The 22,286-nt window shown below is 47.8% G+C and overlaps 1 protein-coding gene, 1 long non-coding RNA gene and 2 other non-coding genes across 5 annotated transcripts in view; 3 read left to right on the top strand and 1 right to left on the bottom strand.

Annotated features, from left to right (window-relative positions):
• The first annotated feature begins 8 nt into the window (after positions 1 to 8).
• Positions 9 to 1,665, top strand: LOC137144018 (uncharacterized). The gene is made up of 3 exons (XR_010917309.1): positions 9 to 88; positions 1,122 to 1,153; positions 1,475 to 1,665. It is a non-coding gene; the product is annotated as an uncharacterized lncRNA (long non-coding RNA).
• LOC137144184 (small nucleolar RNA SNORD60) lies at positions 969 to 1,051 on the top strand. The gene has a single exon (XR_010917346.1). It is a non-coding gene; the product is annotated as a small nucleolar RNA SNORD60 (small nucleolar RNA).
• Positions 1,242 to 1,325, top strand: LOC137144187 (small nucleolar RNA SNORD60). The gene has a single exon (XR_010917349.1). It is a non-coding gene; the product is annotated as a small nucleolar RNA SNORD60 (small nucleolar RNA).
• Positions 1,666 to 6,951: 5,286 nt separating the features above from the next.
• Positions 6,952 to 22,286, bottom strand: part of RAB26 (RAB26, member RAS oncogene family) — a 177,032-nt gene continuing 161,697 nt past the window's right edge. Inside the window, exons 6-9 of one of the 2 annotated variants that reach the window (XM_067534106.1) lie at positions 16,013 to 16,078; positions 12,442 to 12,498; positions 11,756 to 11,832; positions 6,952 to 11,127 (exon numbers count right to left, since the gene is read on the bottom strand). In XM_067534106.1, the coding sequence (XP_067390207.1) occupies positions 11,025 to 11,127; positions 11,756 to 11,832; positions 12,442 to 12,498; positions 16,013 to 16,078 (303 nt within the window). In that variant the 3' untranslated portion in view covers positions 6,952 to 11,024. Of the gene's footprint in view, positions 11,128 to 11,755; positions 11,833 to 12,441; positions 12,499 to 14,042; positions 14,583 to 16,012; positions 16,079 to 22,286 lie in introns of those variants that run through there. The other variant, XM_067534107.1, reaches the window with a different exon arrangement.

The following is a 22,286-nucleotide window of genomic DNA, read 5'->3' as shown; positions in this document are numbered from 1 at the left end:
GTGGCGCGCCGCCGGCTGCGGCTATAAAGGTCGCGGTGAGGAGGCAGGGCCCTTCTTTCCGCGCGCGGCGCGGCGCTGGCCGAGGACGGTGAGGCGGCGGGGGGTGTGTTGGCGCGGTGAGGGGCCGGGGGGGAGGGGCCGCACTTGCCGGGCCGAACTGACCTGGCCCCGCGGGACGCTCCCGGCTGAGAGAGGGGCCGGAACCCAGGAGTCCGGGACCGGCCCCTTCCCTCAGTCCCGGTCCGGGCTTGGCTCCTGGCTGTGCCCTCTGGGCCCGGCGGCGGGCGAGCCGGGAGTAGAAAGGGGGCCACTAACACGTCGCTCTCCCTCCAGCCCGTGTGGACGGGTGGCGGCCGTAACACGTGTTAGCGGGCCCGGGCCGCCGTGCGGGCCGGGGCGTCCCTCTCCCCAGCTGGCTGGCGCGTGTTAGGACTCCCCTGCCCCGGGGATGTATAGCACGGTTCTCAAGGGGAGCAAGGCAGGGCGGCGTTTTCACACGTGCCAGCTGGGGTCAGTGTGGACTGACTCACGTGGTGCACTAACCGGAGCCCTGTAGCCAGGAGTGGGGTACGGGCCAGCCTTGTCCTGGGCTGCGAGGGGGGCTTGTGCTTTGCCTGGCAATGGCCAGCCCCTGCTACCTCCAGGCTAGTCCGGCTCCACTGCTGCTCTTCGTGCACGCTCTCGCTGAATGGTAGTGTGAGTGTATTGAGACAAATGGGAAATCACATCTCTGCCTCCCCTGCCAGCTGCAGGGCCAGGTAACACATGTTAATGCTACAACCTACCCTGCTTACAATTTAAAACGTGTTAGCCATTTTTTACAGCATTTTTTTCTGCTATAAGCGTAACCACTATGACTTAAACTTGGAGTCTGTTAGTGAAGAAAGCTTGCCTGTGTTAAAAGTAGGACAGATTGCGATGGTGGAGGTTGCTTCATTAACCGTTCCAGGACGTGTCCTGCCACGGCTAGCCTGTGATGAGCTTTCAGTTTCTGACACCTCGAATGAGTACTGCCCAAACAGTACTTGATTACACTTCATGCCTGAGGCTGCACCATTGTGGTTATAATCCTCATGAATTGAGAGAGATGTATTAAGTGTTCTCTTCTTTTTTTTTTTTAGGTTGCTCAATGCACTGGTCAACACAAGTTGAGGTGAGTCTAGACCAGTGATTCTTGTTGAAATGAGGCCTGAACCCCATCCATGGCTGCATGCTTCAGTTGTGCCAGGAAACTAAACTTGAGCCAATGATGAGCTTTTTCATTTCTGACACCTCGTATGAAAACTGTATCTGCAGTCTTTGATTACATTTTTTGGCTGAGGCTCTGAGTTTTAAATCTTGTTCAGGTCGGGATGGTGATACTTTCTCTGACTGGAGTAGTGGTCTGTATTCTATGGGAGGAAGTCAATTTGGTCCCTGTCTTATTACTTTGTATTTACTGCTTGGAGTTTAATGCTGCTGTCTCTCTTTGTAGGAATGAAATGGACCAAGAGATGTTCACTTCCATTGTCAGCATCAAAAGGACTGTGAATCTCCGTTAATTCAAATGCAGAGGCTGTAATTTGGATTCACTTTAAAGCACTAGTGATGCATCTTGTGCTTTTAGAATGAAAGCTATATTGTATGAGTGAAATGTAAGTTATTAAAAAAGCAAGTGAAACTAGATTGCTGTTCTTTAACATAGCGGATTTTCCTTTTCCTATTCCTATACCATGCCAAAGATTTAAGGGTTCACTCAGGGGTGAAGATTGTTTGTGCAGATAGCACTTTCTGGGGTACCAGTCTAAACTACCCAAAGATTCAGTACTATTCCAAGGGCAGGGGGCATTTGTTTGCCTTTACCTTTACAAATAAAAATACATAGACCATAACACCTGAAATAAAAGGTTAAAACAGGAACTTCCTGTTTCCCCTTTGATCTGACCATAAATGGTAGTTATATTGCTTATTGAAAAATATGAAGATCCTGTTAGCTGGGGTGTGGTACAAGAAAAGACTACCCTTAATTCCATGCAGCTCCATAGCGTGTCGTTTCAGCCCAAGGTATGAGCAATCCTTAACCTTATTCTTGTATGGTGGCAGAAGACTTATCCCCATAGGTTAGTAAACAACGTCACATCTGTGTCAAAGTGCCTGGAGTACACTTCTAGGCACTGGTAGAGTAAGAATCCAGCTGTCCATCTGCTTCTCAGTACCCTGTTCCCTTCAGGCAACAGCTAAAGCTAACAAGTCTTCTGTTTTGGAAGATGGTAGCCTTGGGCTTTAGTAGATACAGGCCAATTGAGAGACCCCATATTAATAAAAGCTGGCTCCAGATTTTTTAATCTCATTCTACCATAGTTGATGCAAGGAGGAATCCGTGTTGATTTACTCAGATTTCCATTCTGCATTTGACAAAGTGTGTATTCAATGCTTTCCTGAACATGGGATCCTTTGGATGGGTCAGGTCATCAATATAAAAGCTCTGTTCTTTGAAGCAGTGTGGGAGTAGGGGTTTGAGGTGCAGTGTTTTTCATAGTCCTCTGTGGTGGAGGTATGACAATGTAGGCTCTGACTACAGAGAATGCAGATTGTTTGTAATAGTCTGTATTCACATTGATGGACAGTTCATCTTAACTCCAGTAATCTGTTACTAGCAGGATTTAAGTCAATGCATGACAGTTAGTAACTGTGAAGGAGGTGCATGTCCAAAGAGGAGTGGAACGGTTAAACCTTCAATTTAGCGTCCTTGAAATTATGCTAGATATATAAAAATTGGAGAAAATTTTCTACATAAGGTGGTTCTATTCAGAGCCTGGCCTAGGCCTAGAGCAGTAAACAATGCAGATGTTCTGCGGGGAGGAGGGAGGACAAGACTGAACATTGGACTCTGGCTAGAGCAAATTCAGGGGGCAGTTGGGGAGATCAGAAAAGCAATTTACTTAGGTCACACCTGCATAGGCAGGAAAAAATTTGCTTTTTCCCCTGGTTCAATTCAATCCAGCAGTGAAGTCAATCTAAATGCTTTATGATGGAAGTGATAGAGTGGAGTACAGACACTTCCTACAGCAGGGGAAAGGGTTTTTCCATTGAGATAGCTAATCCACCTCTCCTGAGGAGGTAGGTTGACCACCTAGCTTCAGCCCCAGGCCTCTGCCTTCTTGAAGGACTGCCACTCCTTGAAATATACTGTATATACATGGGAGATTTTGATCATTCATGCTGAAGAGCACAAAATCATTTGTGGCCCCTGCTGACATTGGTTTTATTCTACTTTAAACTTACTTTCACAGCTAAAATTTAATTTTTTTTCCAGACTTCCACTCACTAACAGCACTGCATAATACTATAGTATTATCATTTCGATGCAATGTCTGCATGACAATTTCCAAGCACAGCAGCAAAAAGGAAAGCTAAGTTGGGGAGACTTGTAAGCAGTTTACTATTTCTCTCCCAGTACTGCTTCACAATCTTCCAGAGATGCTAGACAGTCTCAGAAACTGATCCAAGTGAGGATATGGCTATGAACTTGTTCCTTAAGAGAGGGCAGAAGAAAGGCAAGCATTCCTGAAATTCAGGTCACAACTGATGATGGAAAGATGATCTGACCCCCTCGTCCTAGCACATGTCCATACAGAAGGCAGAAAGAATAGTAGTGAGAAGAGGATAATGTTGCTGTTAGTCTGGAACAAGATCCAGTTAAATGGCCTTTGGTAATGGAGAAATTTCGCACACATTGTCTTGAGAAAGTTCAGCTTCATTTTCAGGAAGTTTTAGACTATTGATAGTTGAGCTTCTTGCCGAAGTTGGTTTAACATTTACAGGAAGGGGAGGAAGTTATCAGTTCTCTGCAGAACAAAAGTTATATTAGTCAAGGGCTTTTACCTGCTCAGGTGCTGTATTGTATTTGAAGCAAGCCACATAAACTATCAAATGCAACTGCACCATCTCCATCTTGTCTTTATTCCTGCTTCCTTCCTACCTCTGGATCAACTATTCTACATCTGAAGCTGTGAAACAAAGGACTGAGACCCAGCCAGGTGCTGGATGTACACCAGTGGCTCCAATCAAAAGTCAACCCACTAGCTGTGTATTGTACCATACACAGCTCATTCTCTGAACTTAGTTGGAACTTGTGGGATTGATTCTTGCATGGAAGCTATAAACTTGCCTTTCTGCAGCATCACCCAAGTGATGGCAGCTTTTGTGCACCAATCTTCCCAAGATCCAATAAGCAACTGTTGTCCTAAAAGGTCGGTCAGATAGATGGTCCTGTCATGCTGAGTCTTGTAAAACAATTTAACAAACTATGAGGGCATTCACTGTTTGAAAGAAGCAATAGACAATGCTGAGGAAAATGTTGAAACTCCAAAGGAAGCAGGATCATTGTGCAAGAAAATGGGCTGCCTGGACACTGCCTTTGAGTATCTTATGGAATATGATTCTAGAAAAGCTTGACGAAACGAGGGTAAAGCTTAAAGCCAGGTCTGGATCTGGTCATTGCTGTTAAATTGCTGACTTCCTCGCAGGAGTTTAAGCTTATGGTCTGTTTGATTTTGAGGAGCAAGCAAAAAAAATTGGAAGTAATGTTGAGTCATACCATGAAGAATATAAATGTACTGTAAAGCAAAAAATTCCAGATGGCTAAAGTCACACCTTCATTTTGAGGAAGAAGGAAATGTGAGGCTTAGTGCTTTTATGTTATCTTCAATAAACTAAGTTTGGAAATGAAAATAAGAACGTTATGCTGAACTAGCCACAAGTTTTGGCTTCCTTATGTCTCGATCAAGTATGAAGCGAAAAGGAGATAAACAATGCCTGAGTGCAGCATTTTCCGACACTTACCTGGATGAACTAGAGCCTGAGCTTTTTGCCAAAACGTATCAATCTTCAGCATTTAAAATATTGTGATAGGATAAGAGTGCTAATGGAATCAAATTTTGTATAATGAAGATGACTACTGTCTTGAATATTTTCATTGCATTGACTGTATTTGACTGTACCTCCTACCCCGTGTTCTCCAAACGTGCCTTAATAAAAAATAGTCTTTGGTCAGCTATGGTAGAAACCAACCTTGATGCTCTTGCTGTCATGTCAGTCGAACAGCATTTTACTTTGTGCACCGTCGTTTGAGGATACAATAACTCAATGTTTTTGTTTACCGCTGTAGTATATAAGCTGCTCGTTGTCTTTGACTTTCTTTGCATGCTTATTCAGTAAGATACATCAGTGGTTCCCAACCTGTTTGAGTGAAAGCCCCACTAGTTAACACTAGGTAAAACACATGCCCCCCCACTCTTCACTGGCCATCAACACATATAACCCCTATAAACACATATAACAACTATATTACATTAATAATAAATTACTCCTACCTGAGTAAGAAGCAAACCATCCCTGGTGCAACTGCCACTGAAGGTGTGTGGCCCTCCCTCCTGGACTGAGGGTAATGGAGGCGGTGGATGCTGGCAGGCTGGCAAGGGCTGCTCCATGCTGGCCAGGTGCCTGCTCAGCATGGGGGTGGGAGGAGCTGCTCTTCTGCTCTGGCCGCCATTGAGCTGCTGCTCCCCCCTTCTGGCCACGCACCTAGCCAGTGCGTTGCTCAGGGGAGCTGCTGCACCTGCCGGTGTGGGGCTGCGGGGGCTAAATGACCTCTATTACTGAAACCTCACAGAGCCCCTGTAATCTTTGGTGCCCTTCCAAGGGGGTCCCAACCCCATGTTGGGAACCGTTGAGCTACATGATTTGACTGTCATAAGCTAGGTACTCTTTTGCTTTCATTATAACAGTGTTCAGAAAAAGACCCTCCTCAGTTTGGTAATCTGGCCCTGCCTCTATGGAAGCGTTCTATTAATTCAGCCCCATCTCAAGCCCGGGGTTAGGTTAGCGCTGCCCTTGACTGCTCTAGCTCTGCCGACTTAACTTTTAAGCATAGGCCAGACCTTAGTCAGTATCCTGAGAGATGAGTGGAACTGAGTCAGTGCAATATGGTATAAATGTACAGTACATCACATTCCTGCAGTACGAATGTAAAAATGCCTTTATCCTACTAGGTGCAGAGCGAAACCCCACTATGGGGCTGGCGGATTTGACAAGATGCCCTAGACAGAAGTGGACTTCATATAGGCTGCAGCTGTTGTGACTTCCAGCTTTCCAAATACAGTTAAAGAACGAACATCAAACTGCACCATTCTGCTGCATGCAGCGTGACCTTCCCGACTTAACGTTAGACAGTACTGAAGATGGGTATGATCTTTGGTAGCTCAGCCCAAGCAGGATCAGGAGCGTCCAGTCCTCGAGGCAGCTGACGGAAGACCCGTGTAGTCTGCAAGCTGGTAAGCTTACTGTGTTTCTTGGGCTTGTGGTGTTGACTTTGATGCTAGTTTGATGTAAAATTGCTCAGCGTGCTATAGAAAATAGCTAACATGCCACTGTTGGAAAGACAAACTGTAGTTTAAACCCAGTTTTTGCAAAAAGATGCTAACGTCTTTTTAGGGTTGAACGTTCCCTAGAGTGTTTGAAACCCAAAACCTAAGCTCTAACTAAGCCAATCAAAAAATCAATATGACCAAACCAAATGAGATTTAAGTCACTTAATCTGACCTTTTCAACTTTATCCACAGCAGGGGTCACCACCCACCTAACATTATGGGACAGGCAGAGTGGTCGCAGCGTCTTCCACCTGTGATCTCAGCTTTGAGAATCCCTGATTTAATGTCCCTCAAATGCATGTTCTGCCTATTGCTATAGATCAGGCTACACAGGCATGTACAACAGTAATTGTTTGCAACACTAAACCTGTGCTGAAAGCAGCTGAAGAGTAAATGTAGATGGCCTTAGGGATGAGGAGAAGTTGGACATTGTGGGTGGGGTAACTAAACATCTGATGGTGTTGGGTTTTATTTTTGTGTCTGCTCAGCTGGGTAGTCTCTTAATTTTGACACCAAGATATCACTGTAAAGACAAGGAGGCTCATTTTAAAAAAATTTATTAAGAGGAACAGAACATAAAAGCTGTAAAACAAGTGCCAGCAAGTTGTTAGTGCACATAACACTGAGTTCTTAGGCTTGTTTATGATTGAATGTACTGAATAATTCTTCCTCGGTTGGTGGCAGTAAAAGCCCATGTAAAAATACATGCCAGGGACTTATACAAAGTCCCAGGAAGTGCTGCACTAGAGTATAGGTTAGTACGGAGTAACAGACTGCAGAAGTCAAGCTGCATAAAGAGGGCTTGAATCAGGTGCAGTGGGACATTTAGTCTTATTTTTAAAATCTGGGCTTCTAACCAGAAAAAATATCAAACAATTATTTGAGAGTGGTTGTTAGTTCATTTCTGTTAATAAAACAAGAAGTGTTTGCTTCACAGCGGGGGGATTTAATAGAAGAGGAAGACAGGAAAGCACACTGCAGTAGCACTGACATTTTGCACAATTAAATATCTGATTTTAAATAGGAATTCTAGCGGCAGATTTTAAAGAATGGAGGTGGGGGTTCTTTGCAGGTTTTTCAAAGACAGCAAGGTGCAAAGGATTATGCCCTGCTAGGAGAATGGCAGCAATCTGCCAAAACTTTAGAGTTCAATATACTGGTGAGTTTGCCAGAGGCATTTTACAAATAGCTGTCACGGTTCGGCATCTCCATACAGTGAATGAGGCTGGTGTCTTGCAGTGGGGGCTGCCTATACGCTTCTCAGTACTGAGAAAATAATTGTGCCGTTAGAAACCACTGAACAGCAGTTCTTTTAAAAGCAGAATCTAATTAACAATTTTCAGTTTATTTTATGGGTGATTTCACTAAGTTAGGCCATTATTTAGGAACCTAAGTTTTCAGTAGTGCCAGGTGCTAACAATTCCCAGTTCACCTAGGGGAGGGGAGGGTTATTTAGGTGCCCCCGAGGCAAATTTTGGCCAGAACCAGACCGTCACTGCTCAAATTGACACTAAAGCACGCGATGCTCATCTGTCCCCATGTATATTTCTGCTGGGTCCTTTCTTAGCCCTGGACAACTACCTATGCCACAGGGTCAGTAGCAGCGGAGTCAATAATAGGAGTGCCACTTATCCCCATTATTACTCTCAGCCAAGAAGGTTACGTGCAACCTAGAAAGGCTGGCTAGCTAAGAAACAAAACCTATTCACCGGCTGGGAGGGCAGCAAAGAGCTACTGATGTTAGTAGCTAGAGGAGCACAGCAAAGCTCACCCCAGCACCATGTCAAGCCATTGTGCCGGCATGTTATTTCAATCCCCAACTCCTAACTTTGCCCTTGCTGCTTCTTACATGCCTGCCAAACCTGAAAACCTCCATGAATTGGAAGATTATAAGGTGGATAGTTCTGTGGTTTAATGTGTGACTCTCATGGTTATTATTGCAAACAAATGGCTAGCTTTATACTCAGAGCAAGTAGCTTATATATAAGGCAGCCTCTTGTGAAGAAACAATGTATGTGCTGTATTTACTCACATAAGATAGTTTCCCCAGAGAATAGGCAGCAGTTGCTCATAGGAGAGATCTTAACTCATCTTTGCACTGCTTAAACAAATGCCAGTTAAAACACGCTGTCCACTTGCATCTTTTCTAAAGACCATTCTGGCTCCCTGCATGTGGAGCCTGTGATCCATCAGACACCACTATGCCCAGGAGAGTGCGGGGGGGCGGGGGAGGAAGGTGTCAGATGAGTTTGCTGAAGCCAGTGCAGTAGTTTCACTTCACGGGGCACACTAGCATCACAAAGACACCTGCCAGGAAGCGGGGCCTGTTTGATGTGTTTCATTTCTTCAAAACACTGGCGGAACAGAACCCTGAGTCCTAGCCAACAACATGCTGGTTGCCCTCAGTTATTCACAGCTGAGAGCTGGGATTTACAGGCCAAGTTCACGTCAGGTTATTTCACCAGAATCTGTAGCAGGGAGGGGGTCTAGTGCAGGGCAGCTGAGCCAAAGCTTTTCAGCAAAACATTTTTTGACAAAAATAAAAATTGAACTTCTTTTGGGGGGGTAAAAAAAGCTTTTTTTTGTTTTGAAAAAAACCAAGAACCAATTTTTTATTAAAATAATTTTAAAAAATCTGTTTACAATTGTAAATAAAAAACCTGGAAAAAAATTAATGGGAAATTTAAGAAAAAAATTCAGTTTCCATGAAAAAAATAATTGCCATGTTTTGACTAGGTCTGGTTTGCAGCTTTTGTTTTTATGTCTCTTCCTTGCCCTCATGCTGCTACTCAAGGCATCAGACTGACCTTAAAAGAGTGTCTATATTTTTAAAGTTGTAATTCTTTGTACAACACTCATCTTTCAAGCAGTTCATTGGGGAAAAGTGACACTGTCTGAGACTATTGCTTCAGCAGCTGTGCCTGAATCCTGCATTCCTTCACATTCCAAGCTGCCTTTGGCATGGAGCAAGACATTGGTGAGCAAGGAACGCTGCAGCACATCTTAACTCGGTTCAGCCGAACAAAACAAGGGGATGGCTTTTAATGAGCTAAGTAATCCCCAAAGTGCTTGTGGCTGGTTGGGAGGGAGGACGGGGGGGTTGATTTTTCTGATTAATTGTGAAATAAATAGTTGCAAATTTCATATTTACAACCATCAGAGTTAATTGCACTGAATTTCCCAACACCACTTTAAAATCACTGTCTGCAGTTAATCACCTTTTGGCAACGTCTCTGAACTCTCCCAAACATCCACATTCAAATTTACATTTAGAGGTGCACATTTAGAGGTGCATTACAAAAATAACAATGCCAAAAGACAAAGGGGGAGCATCCGAATAAACTGTGCCGGCACAGAGCTTTTAACAAACCTGTACAGTTAAAACCTATAGCATTCTCCTTGGTTTTCTTTAGCTGAAAGCCAGATCTAGACCCAAGAGAGTTTTAAAGAAATCAAAGCATCGTTGCAGTCTCAAAATGCTATCACCCACATTAAAATACATTAGAATAAGCTGCAATATGTTGAGGTTTTTTACTTACTCAGAATACTAGAAACGGCACTAATGGAGCGCATCAGCCTTTATCAAACATGTAAACAGTCAGAGTTTCTCTGTACAACAGGTATGTTTGAAGGAGCTTACTCAAAAGCAGACAGCTAAGCTCTTGTCTTTCACAAGGAAGAGCAGGAGAAGCTTCTATCAAGGAATGTATGTTACATAACATGGTAAAACTGACATATGTAACAAGGGAGATAATACAAAAATGTTTGCCTTGAAAACAGTTTTCTTGTGCGTGTCTAGAGATCTAAACTACACACAAAAAGTGCCCTGGGCCAAAATGTGTTGTTAATTGAATTCCAAGTGAGTGGGAAAAGAAAAATGGAATGGTGCAGGATAGCCTAGAAACAGAGTTGGGGGGGGGAGGGGGTGTAATTTTCCCTCAGTCATATAATACTTAGCACTTCTGTAGTGCTTTTCATCTTCAAAGCACTCTATGAACGTTAATCCTCACAATGCCCCCTACTTCTGGGTAAGTATTATCATCTCCATTTTACGGGGGATGGATGGGGGGGAATCGAGGCACAAACAGGTCAAATGACTTGCCCAAGGCCACAGAGGGAGTATGTGTCAAGAGCCACCATGATAACAGGAGTTCCTGGTGTCTAGGTGTGTGTGTGGACCAAGGCCAAGCTCCTCTGGATATGTTAAAGAGAGTCTGCGCCAAACCCATGCCAGGATTAGCACCTGTTAGCTCACAGGAATGGACAGGTCCACAGTGACTGATGTGGGAGAGACAAAGTGTTTGTCCCCCTTGGAGGAGCTTGACGTTTTACACCCAGCCTGACGTGATCACAGCATGTAATTAATGACTACTACTACAATGGGGCGTCGGGCAGCGAGTGGTGCCTGGAATGCCAGGGCTGCACCAGAGCCAGCGTCAGGGCCGCCGGGAAAGAGCCTTTTCGTCTGCTCCTTTCACTCCACGCCTCAGCTCACCTTTACGAGAACACACAGACAACGAAGACACATGCACATACTGTCCACGAGGAGGGAGCGTGGCACGGGAACACGGGACGAGTCTCTGTACAGCTGCCCTGGCTGTTGGAGCCTGTATTTTAGGATCTGCAGCACCCCGAGCCTCTGACTTCCTTCTTCACGTAGTCATGGAGCTTGAATTTGGGCTCATTGGGCAGCTTCATGGACCTGTGTTTCAGCTCCCTGCAGGAGAGAGAGACACAGAGTTACTCACTTTGCCTGTGAGTGGAACAAGAGGGAAAAGCCTTTACCAGCGCCATCCTCGTCCCACTGCCTTGGCTCGGTCTCAAGCTAAGCGGGGCAGGCACTTGGGCTGTGGCTCAGGAAAGCACTTAAGCACTTGGTTAAAGTCCCGCTGAGTTATGCTTCAGACGGCCCGTTAAACACGTTTAAATGCTTTCCTAAATCTGAGTTTTAGATGCGAGACAACATAAGAAAAAACCTTAGAGTGAACTGATCTTGCTCTTCAGACACAACTGATACCAAAAATGAATGGAAGCCAGAGTCAACGTCAATGATTTTTAAACGGCCATTTCTAGAGAAACAGGCACCAGATGCGGGTTTAAAGATGGGTGCTATGATCAGTTCTCAGGGGCGGGTGAGGTGTGAAGCTGGCTGTCTTATGCCAGACTGGGGAATGCTAAGATAGAGGATAAAGCTGTGGCAATGGCTGGCTGTGGTTTGTGTCTCATTGTTTAACATTCAGTGAAGTCGCTCAATGTTTCGTGTCAGTGAACGAAGGGGGCGGAGAACCGGGAGCGGTGCAGATCTCATGCCAACAGGAGAAGTGGTAGCAGGACAGTTAACTTACTTTGCAATGGCCGTAAAGGCCAAGTCGACATTCAAGCCACTTTTCGCGCTGGTCTCCATAAAGGGCACTCCGTACTCCTGCAAGACAAGACTTGACTGAGTGTGAGATCCATCAGCGATGGAGGATTCTCCACTCTCCCCATACAGAGCCCATGGGTTCAAGCTGTCTGCTTGCTATAAGAGATCCGAGGTCCAGACAGAGCCCTAACAAACCCATCTGACTCTGACCGTGCAAAGTGACAAAGGCTTTGCAACCTGATCCTGCCAAAGAGAGTTTTTGAGGGGAACGTGGCATTTAGGGAATCCAAAAGGGTTTGCTGGGAAAAATACAGGAGGAGGGTTATTCTGCAAAGCACTGAAAACAGCAGCTCGGTGGCAAAGCTCTGGCAGCGGGAGGGAGGAAGTGAGAAGGAGCTGGGAAAGCACAAGGAGATGCAGAGAACAGGAGAAGGGAGGGGAGAGACCAGGCAAAGAAACATAAGAAAAGAAAGTCACGCAATGCTAGGCAGCACCACGTGAGGCTCCTGCCCATTATCGACAGGCGCCGGCACCACCCTTCAGCACGATGGGCTCATTATTTAGCTGACACATCCTCAGCGCTTAACGGTAAGTGCCACTTCCCCAAGCAAGTGCAAGGAGCAAACCCATTTATCTGGGCAAAGTCTTGGGGTACAAGGACACACGTACCTTGGCTAATTTCTCTCCATCTTCCCTTTTTACCACTCTCTCCTGGGTTGAATCCACCTAGCAGGGATAACAACAAAGAGCAATTTTCATCAGAGCAGTGTCAGGCACAGCTGTGGAGTGAGGGCTGACAGGGACACATCCCTCCCCGGCCCCCAGCTTCACCAGTAACTTAAATCTCACTCCATTTACGAGGGAATTGGGTGAAAGGAGGAGGTGTCTTTTCCCCCATACGTGTGCTGGGGAGAGCACCTTGGATTGCTGGAGATGGCAGAGCACAAGGAGAACAAAGGCAGCATTTTCTCTTGTGTGCCATTTGTTGCTCTCTGAAAGAGGGCCTAATGGTCTAATGCTCAGAGCAAGAGAGAGAATCAGGACTCCTGGGTTCCATCCATGGCTCTGTCATTCACTTGACCTTGAACAAATCCTCTTAACTACTCCGTGCCTCAATTTCCCATCTATAACATGGAGAGGTGAATACTTCCCTGTGTCGCAGGGAGATGTGAGACATCATTCGCTTATGCCTGTCGAATGCTTTGAGATCCCTGAATGAAGGCTCAGTAGAAGGGCAGGGGGCGATTTGATGTTAGCTCACACTCTGCTCCCCACAGGTCCTTTGCTGCCTCTCTCTTGCTGGTGATTTCTTGCCAGGCTGCAGTTATCGCATTGGAGACCCATGGAATGACTCAAACACACACTGGCTTCAGCCTGGCAGAGATTAAAGCTACACTTGCCCCAGAAGAGTCTCCTGCAATGAATAGATGGATTTGCAGGGCTGCCCTAAACCGAGTCAACAGGGAAGCAAGCACACATCTGCTGTTCTGTCCCTACCCAGCAACGATACAATCAGTCCCAGGTCAACCGTCTAGTCTCTGTGCTCTGGATAAACTGCATAAGGCTAAAGGGGGCCGAGGATGCGCAGCAATGCAGCCTGAAGATGTAGGCTGGAGTGGAAAGAAAACATCAACAAGTTCCAGACGGGCTCACAGAGGTGTTCACTTCAAAGTAGTTCCTAGACACATTCTGGAACTAACACGAGAGAGAGGTCCTTCGATAGACCCCTGTTCCGTGCACGCCCAGCACGATGCATGCAGGTCCTGATCAGACTCATCTTCCAGCACTTGGCATGATGCAAAAACCAAGAAGTGTTTGTACTTCGCCTCGGTCAGCAGAAATAACCAGCACTGCATCGGAGTTGGCCTCTCACTCCAAGCAGCAGCCACCTCCTTGGTAATGGGAAACTGAAGGGCTAAGGTGGGATTTGCAGGTGAGGAGATCTGACTGAAAACAAGAGCGACTCTTAATTTAAGAAGCTTTGCTGCCAGTTCAGTATTCCTGGGAGGAATCCTGTAATGTTCAAGCAAATCAGCTCTTCTCGCACAGAGGAGAGAATAGTCTCAGGCCGACTGGGAGACGAAATTGGAGTCTTGTAGCAGAGAAGAATGTGACAAGTGTGCGTGGCTCTGGCTAGCACAGCTTCAGCTATCGAATCCAGGTGAGCATGGGTGCCAGAGAAATGCCAGGCTACTTGGATCCAGGTGGCACCTGGTCTTGCTGGGAGCTGGCTAGGATCCTCTCTAGTTCATGTGTGAGTTGGGTTCTGCTCTCTGATTCCTGGCTGGCTGGCAGGCCACAATTTAGGTGTCCCAATGTTTAGCACTAAGGAGAGAGAAGGCAAGGCTCTGTCCGTCTGGATCTCTGCTTCTTAAGAGGGAAAGCAGGTGCTGAACCAACCCTCAGAGAAGCAGCATCCTTGGTAGATCACCAAAGGTAGGGATTGACATTTACCCAGACTCTAGGGCCCCCTCTTCATTCCTCCCACTAAGGATCTGCTTCGTAGATTGGGGAAGAAACTCGCCTCCAGGCATCTCAAGAAAGCAGGTAACCAGACAGGCCTGGGTGTTCCATACTGAATGTGAGGGGCGTCTTGCTCCAGAGCCCACCGATGGAAAGCAGAACTGCCAGCTCCAGCGCATCACAGTTCCGGTCTTCGGCTGCCGGCGTCAATGCTGGCACTTCTCATTTCATGGGTACCCGAGACTCAAACACTGGCCAAGTAACTCACAGACTGGGCCTGGTCTGCACGTTGAAAAGAGACTAAGGGGTGGGGGGGATGGACACACAGCTATCGTGGTCTTCAAAGGCTGCCATAAAAAAGACGGAGAAAAGTTGTTCTCCCTTGCCACAGAGGGCAGGACAAGAGGCAGTGGCTTCAAACAACAGCACGGCAGGTTTAGATTAAATCTCAGGAAACACGTCCTAGTTGTAAGAACAGTAGGGCGGTGGGACAGACTGCCTAGGGAGTGTGTGGCAGCTCCTTTGCTGGAGGTTTTCAGAAAGAGGCTGGACAGCCATCTGTCTGGGATGGTTTAGACACACCAAGTCCTGCATCGGGGCAGAGAGCTGGACTAGGTGACCCTTTCGGTCCCTATGATTCTAATCTTAGGTCAAGTAGCTACATTGCTCAGGACTGTGAAGGATTTTGCGCCCTGTGCAATGTAAGTAGGTCCAGCTCACCTCAGTGTAGACGCGGTTAGGTCAATGGAAGAATTCCGAGCTACCTGCCTCTTGAGCAGGTGGATTTACTATAGCGATGGAAAAACCCCGTCTGTCACTGCAGTAAATGTCTCCACTCCAGCAGCGCAGCGCAACAGCAGCGCAGTGCCGCTTGGAGTGTAGACGTACCCTTGGGATATGAAAGGAGACCAGTTCCAGACGGGTAGCTGTGTTAGTCTGTATACAGCAAAAATGACGAGAGTTCTGTAGAGCCTTAAAGACTAACAAATTCCTGCGGGCATAAGCTTTCATGGGCTGCAACCCACTTTGTCAGATGCAGTCTTCATGCACGAAAGCTTATGCCTGCAGAAATTTATTAGTCTTTAAGGTGCTACAGGACTCTCGTTGAAATGAGAACAGTTCCTCGTGCCCCTGTTCCCAGATAGCCCCACCAGCTGGCTCTCCCTCACCTCACAGAGCTGGGGTTGTGAGTACCTTGCGCTGTCGCAGTCCCCTCCAGATGGGCCTGTAGCCCCATTCCCCCCGTGGAAGCCTGCAAAATTTGTTAGCGGACTGGGCCCCATGTCTGCAAAGGGACCCTGCCTGTCACAGGGCTGTAGACACACTCAGCAGCACTAACTCTGGGCAGTAGGTTCTAGGCATGCTGACATCAGGCCACAACATAACAAAGCAAAGAAACGGGAGCTTCCCCCCATCCCCAAAATATCACAGACCCCAATTCCCCAAACCGGCAGAGTCAGAGGATCAGGCCTCTGCCAGCTCCCCTGGGCCAGGGAAGCTCTGTATGCTCCAGCCACAAGGAGAGTGGTGTCTGCTCCAGGAGTGCAAGGAAACAAAACGGGTTTCCTGCCAGCACATGCTGGAGGCTTCCTCAGGCTACTGAGAGCCCCCGACATTGCATGCCAAGGAGAGGCTTTGAAACTACTTCTGCAGATGGCCGGTGCCCCTTACTCCCCTAGGCAGGCGGGGTCCTGGACCTGTCTCGTAATGAAGGGAGTCAGCGAGAGAGGACTACCGCCCGGAAACTCCCTGATCTTTGCGGCTGGGCCCAACTCACCTTATTTCCCAGTAGCATGAGGACCACATCTTGCTGGGCGTATTCATGAATCTCAGTCAGCCATGCCTAGGAGGGGAAGAGAACAGAGCCTGCATAACGCAGATAGAGACAATTCTGGGGTGGGGGAGAGCTCAGGGAGGGAGCCGGCTGTTCAGAAAGCTACCCCTTTCCCAGGGGTGCCACCCCAGGGACACGCCCAGCCCTGGTGGTGGGAGACACCTGATCCATTCACTTCATAGGCACATCCTGCCTGACTGCTGGATTTTGGATCTAGACACATAACCGTGACCTTTCCACTAAGATCAAAGGCAGTGTCCCTTTAATGTCATATGAGGGACCTGCAGTCCCCTAGAACGGGATGCATTTCCTATGGTCCTGATAAACGAGGCTAAGCAACCTGCTGGAAGAATATTGGGTAAATCTCAGCGTCCCCCTCAACCCCCTGTGATGCAACACAGCCCGGAGGAGCTGAGTCCCACCCGGGTGCAGTGTCTGATTTCAAGGGGCAGGACAGCTGGGTGACTGAATCGGGAAAAAGGCAGATTTCTATCTGGGAGGCCCCGTATAAACGAGCACGCGTCGTGGTTGCTCGGAGAGCAGCTCTTTGGCTACAGACCCCTGTGACACTAACGAGATACACCCTGCTGGGCCCTGCCATTAAGGATCTGCACTGCTGCAAGCAGGTACCAGCTCAGCACCTTTACCCCACGGGGCAGAGGGGCAAGGTGCCTGGGAAGAATTTCCATCAATAAACCGTGGCTGAGGGGACTCTGGGGTGGGTTTGTTTACAAGGCGAAATGAATTACTGGAGCTGGGTTCCGAATGCCTCCAGGGGTTTTGCAGGGGAAAGACGGCCGAGCTTCTACAACCTGCCTGCAAAGCAGCCAGCATTCCCTGATGGGGAACAGCCTTCGGGAGAGGACTTGCAAAGAGCAACTGTCTGTGTGTATCTTCTCTCTCTCAGGAATATGGAGGGCAGCCATCCCTCTCCTGCCTAGGAGCCTCTCCTCTTCTCCATGCCGCCCGGATGAGGCGACAGCAGTGCTAGGTCACGTACAGAGGCCCTTCCATCGCAGGCACTACGAACGCCGTGCCCGCCTCCGCCAAACAAACGTTTGCTATCCAAGTACTTGTGTCACCCACATCACCGTCACATCTGACTTGCCCAAAATCACACTTGGAGGCAGCATCACAGCCAGGGACGGAACCCAGGAGTCCTGATCCCTGATCCTGTCTGCTGACTACTGGGCAACTGTGCCTGCAGACAGCCAGCCCTGGCAGGCCATGACTCAGACACCTCTGCATGGCAGGGTCCCTCTCAGTGCTGTACCAGGCAAAGTCTCTCCACAGCCTTTGCTTGAATCCCTGGGGAGGAGAGGGCTGAGCGGCCGTGCTGGATTCCCGATGGCTGCTGATTCCCGGTGGAGGGGGGCATTTCACTCAAGGAGTAACGGTGCCTACTAAAAAAGTTAATGAACGCAGTCCCTGGCCAGCTGTCCCTGTGCTGGGTGCAGCTGTTCAGTAGAACCCTGCACTGTTACAAAATTTGTATCTGCATCTGATCCGCAAAAATGGTCCGTGGATATAAGGCAGCTATCCGCAGATTTGCAGAGCTCTACCAGTCAGGGTCTTACAGCCAACCCGACAGCTTCTCTGCCCCTGCCCGTGATGCAGTCAATCACAGTCACTGAGAATTAGGGATGTCTGTAGCCATTTAACCAAAATTGCCCCCTTTTAAATCTAAATGGATCAGTTTCTACCTTGAAGGCTATTTGAGCCATGTGCTTATTACCATGCTGTTTTTCCAGTGCTTTCTTTAAAGGCTGAAAGGAACGTCTTGCATTCTTGAATACAGCTTTGTTAGAAAAAAACACCACCACCACCATTCAAATCAAAAAGAAAAAGAAAAAAAAAAAAAATCTCAAGGCCTCTAATTTTCCTGCAGAACTTAATTTCAGATCTTGTTTAAAGTGTCTCTCCCCCAGACTAGGCATCAATAAGTGATTCCTCTCAGCATGTGCCCATCTCTCTCCAATATATCCAGAGACCATGAGAGCATCAACACATTATTATTAGCCCTCCACGGCCTGATGCAACTCTCTCAAAAATGCATTTGCTTCACTGTTGTTTAAAATCCCTAAAGCTCTTAATAGCCTATCCCAGAGGCCCTAGCTGGGTAAATTCAATATCCAGGTTTTATCTCACTTCACTCTGAAGGGCTGGGCTGGAATTAAAGTCATTTTTCCCTCCGAGAAGGGACCTTTAATCAGATTTTTTGTTTCCCTTGCGGGGTTGGCGTTTTTGACTATCTTGACTTCTTATTAGAGCCGCATAGCCTTGCTTTCCAGCTCCGAGTCAAGCCGTTTGAGAGGAGAGCTCTGGATGGCTGACAGCATGAAAGGCCAACGGTGCACTAGGAAACGTGGAGAAATAACACACAGTCCTGTCCTAATGGGGTTTGGAGCTGCAACACCTCTCAGCTGACCAAGAGCAGAATTGATTAATGGGAGCTTGTTCTGTTCTCATGGCTGGAGAGCCAGCGCCAGGTGCTCTCTGTTCAGACAGCTGCCCTGCATCCCTTTAAGACCATTGCACTAGAAGGCACAAACCCAGCTGTGAGCCATCCCAGATTTATTCAGCAGCCAGCACTGTACATTTGGGTCTAGCACACACACTGCCAGCGGCTACAGCCCCCAGCACAGCTCCAGAGCGTTGCTGGAATTCAACACACCCGAGCTGAGGTTCAAGCACCCTGAATAGATCCTCCACTTAGCACCACTGAGGGGACAAAGGTGACTATCCACCTTCCCTCTCCCCTACATCTGGAGGTGGTGAGGACCATTCCAACCGCCAGTGTCACTGAGAGCAGCCCCGGGCCCTCAGCCTGCAGCACCCCTGGGACAGAGTGGGGGACGCTGTGAACTCTGGTTTGGTTCTGTGGACACCATGTTCTATTTCAGCTTCCATTTTGAATGTCACCCTTAGAACATGCGCAGTTCTTGTCGCCACGTTGGTCCTGGTATATTAGAGACACAAGCGGGGGAGGTCATCTCTTTTACGGGAATAACAATGTCTGCTGGTGAAAGAGGCGCTTTCGAGCTACTCAGAGCAGGTCTGGGAAAGGCACTCTGATGTCCCCGCGAAATGCAAGATGGGTTAACTCCGTACGTTAAACACACCAGGCCAACAGTTAACTACCAGGCATGTGGGAAACAGTGAATGGATTTGCAAGCAGTGGAGCTATAGACATCATGCATCGCCCTGCAGTGGCACCAGCCCACCTTGCCTCTTGGCTGAGACACAGCAAGAGGAGTTGTCAGTGCCGGCTGTGGCAACGCTGGCGTTTGTGATGCGAATGCTAGTCTATTAAGATCTGTGCTCAGCTATTGAACTCATCCAGGGCACGTCAGAGCCGTCTGGCTGGGGCAGCTCTCAGTGACTACTGAGTTGGTCCAGCACAAACATGGTGTCCTAGACACAGTGTCTTCGGTTTCCAGCCCCCCCTCCACCAACCATTCCCATGTATTTTATATTAAGGTCTAGCAGTGGCAGAGCCCACGCATTAACTCAGAGTCACTATCGAGATCCCAGTCACTGCCTGCCCTTCCCACGGGCACTAAGAAGCGACCCCTCAGGTTATTCAACCTAAAAGAACTTTAAACATCTCATTGTCCTGTCCATCATTCATATTGCTTGTTTACATTTTGTACCCAGTGCAGTCCCCACTTCTGCAAACTGCCCCTATTCAGCAAAGCGCTTAAGCGGGAATTTATGTCCCGTTCAAGCCAATGGGACGGACGTAAACATCTGCTGATTTGGAGCCTGGATTAAGATAGAAAGACCAGTCTGGTCCATTTCACTGTCTTTCTAGGTGGTTTCACTCTGATTTTCTTGCACCCAGCACAATGTGGCTGGGTTTCCAGCACTGCAGGAGAAGATTTCAATACCCAAATTAGATTTCACATGACATTCAGATTTAAAAAGGGAAAAAAAATTAATGAAACTCCTTGAGTTCCTGTGACGCTGCTAAAGAGATTTAGAAAATAATGTAAATTTTAGACCCTAGACCAACTCAACAATATTCCTTTGAAAAGCACAGGAAACCCAACGCTCATTATAATAATCATTAAGGATGAACAGCAGGATCTACTCACCTGCCACTTCAAGTGCATCCACTGAGCTCAGTCAGACCATTCAGGTGAGTAAAGTTATTCATGCATAAGTATTTGCAGGATCAAGACTATAGTGAGAGCACAATATCGAAATGGGGTGTTTGTCCAAAATGGATCAGATTTTTCTCTAAAGAAATAAGCCAGGGAAGTCTCAGTGCAGCGTGAGTCATACACGCCACGCACCAGCAGGGCCTTTGCTGACCTCGGCAGACAGTGGTTTTCTTGGTGAATTTATCCTGGGATTCTAATTCTCCATTTCTGCCTGGACGCTGGCTGCTAGTTCAGCGTAGCTGTCCTGCTGCCTACCCCACTGATAATTCAGTCTGATCTCGTATGGTGAATCCATGTTGTCAAACAGGATGGGCAGCGGCTCTCTGTCTGCTCGGTGTAATTGTCCAGATCAACCCTACGACTCACGGCTTCTATTTAATAGGCTGTAATCCTCTCTTTCGAATGCTATGTGGCATAATGTACTCCATCCTCTCCAAACATGATGCCTGTTTCAGGGCCCATAAAACCATTTCTATGATAAACAGACCTGTGTCATTAATCTTTCTGCAGTTCGATTCCCTTTCTAGGCTAAAGAGACAAGTCAGGGGATTTGGTGTGAGGAACACAACATTCCCCGCCTGTACTAAGGACAATGCTCGCATTGTTTACCAACTGGCCTGAGCCGTGGCAAGCAGAAGCAACCCTGCCCTTCCCACACGCACACGCCTCTCTGATGCTCTGTGCACTGACTGCAAGGCTGAGGCGCTGTGCCAGCGAGTTTGGAGGTGCTGCCTTCGTGTAGCAGCTGAGAGCCTTGCCCCGTGCTATCCTCCTAGGGGTTCCTGGTCAAACAGCAGCACGCTTTGCCCGGCAGGTGGTGTGGAACAGTCAGTAGGATGTTCCAAGACTGCTTAGTCCAGGCAGAGAGCTAGGGAAACCTTGTAGGATGATACTAAGCCACACAGGCTGTCAGTCAGTCAGTCTTGGAGCCAGAGACAACCACAGGGTCTGTCTGCATCCAGCAGCCTCAAGTAGTCTATCTGTCCATTACTGCCAAGCCCTGAGTGCCATTCCACGAGAGAGACTCCAGCAGGGGAGGCAGCAGCAGGGAAGCAGAGCTGCAGCTTTCACTGGAGACTGTACTGGGACCTCTCATTTCTCAAAACACAGGAGTTGTCGCAGAGCCCGGCCCTCCGTCACTTCTAGGGATGGAGTTTCAGAGGTTTCTTGAAATTCCACCAAAAACTCTTCCCTTGCTGAGCTCTGGAGGGTTCACGTTTGAAACAACTTTTAAAAAAGCCTTTGATGGAGCCCCCTCCTCCCTGAGACTCAGCCAGCGAAGAAACGATGTATTAACAGGAGAGGGGCAAAGCGCTGTTGTGGATCAGCAATGTGAACGCAAGCAAAGCCCAGGAATCAATGGTGCATTCTAGCTGGGGAAGGGGCTCACAGAAGGGTGCTCCAAGCAGCCTTGGTAGGCCTTGGCATATTTAATGGACTGGCCTGGAGGAGCAGGGTGGAAACCGGGGGGTGTCTCCGGGACACACAATTAATGAAACCCTTGCTCATTATTACAGCCGTAACCAGTTCCATGTGGCTCGGGTTCTGTGCGGAGTTATTGCTGCTGACTCCCATTGTAACAACCGCCATGAAAATCTTTTCAACCATCCAGAAAAGTGAAGGAAAGACAGCGAAAGCCTTTGAAATGTGAAGTATTAAGTCAGGCTTTCATTGTATCAAAACCCCATAGTCCCTTTCCCTTTAGCTAGAGGGAGTCTTTGACAGGGGAAGCTCCTGTTTAACGGTTGGGCGGACGGTATGAACTGTCCTTTCGGGGAACAGCACAGGTTAGTTGAGATGGTTTAGAGAGTCGGATCCTGTTTTCTTGAAGACAAACCAGATGAACACCCACAAAGAAAAGGAACAGAACAACACCAGCATAGAGTGTCTGATTCTCACTTGCAACCTCGCTGCTGGAGGATCGTAGCCCAGCACACAGTCTGATCAGCCACTCTGCGGCCTGGCAAAATCCCACCTCCGAGTGATTCTCTCCCTCTTCAACACTGCAGGAACCAGAAACACCAAAGAGGGACTTGCCAGTGGGACTAAAT

Source organism: Emydura macquarii, unplaced genomic scaffold (assembly GCF_026122565.2).
Source record: "Emydura macquarii macquarii isolate MOO-44397 ecotype Brisbane River unplaced genomic scaffold, CSIRO-AGI_Emac_v2 contig_3390, whole genome shotgun sequence".
Taxonomy (NCBI): domain Eukaryota; kingdom Metazoa; phylum Chordata; order Testudines; family Chelidae; genus Emydura; species Emydura macquarii.
This window is presented reverse-complemented; position numbering and strand designations above follow the sequence as displayed.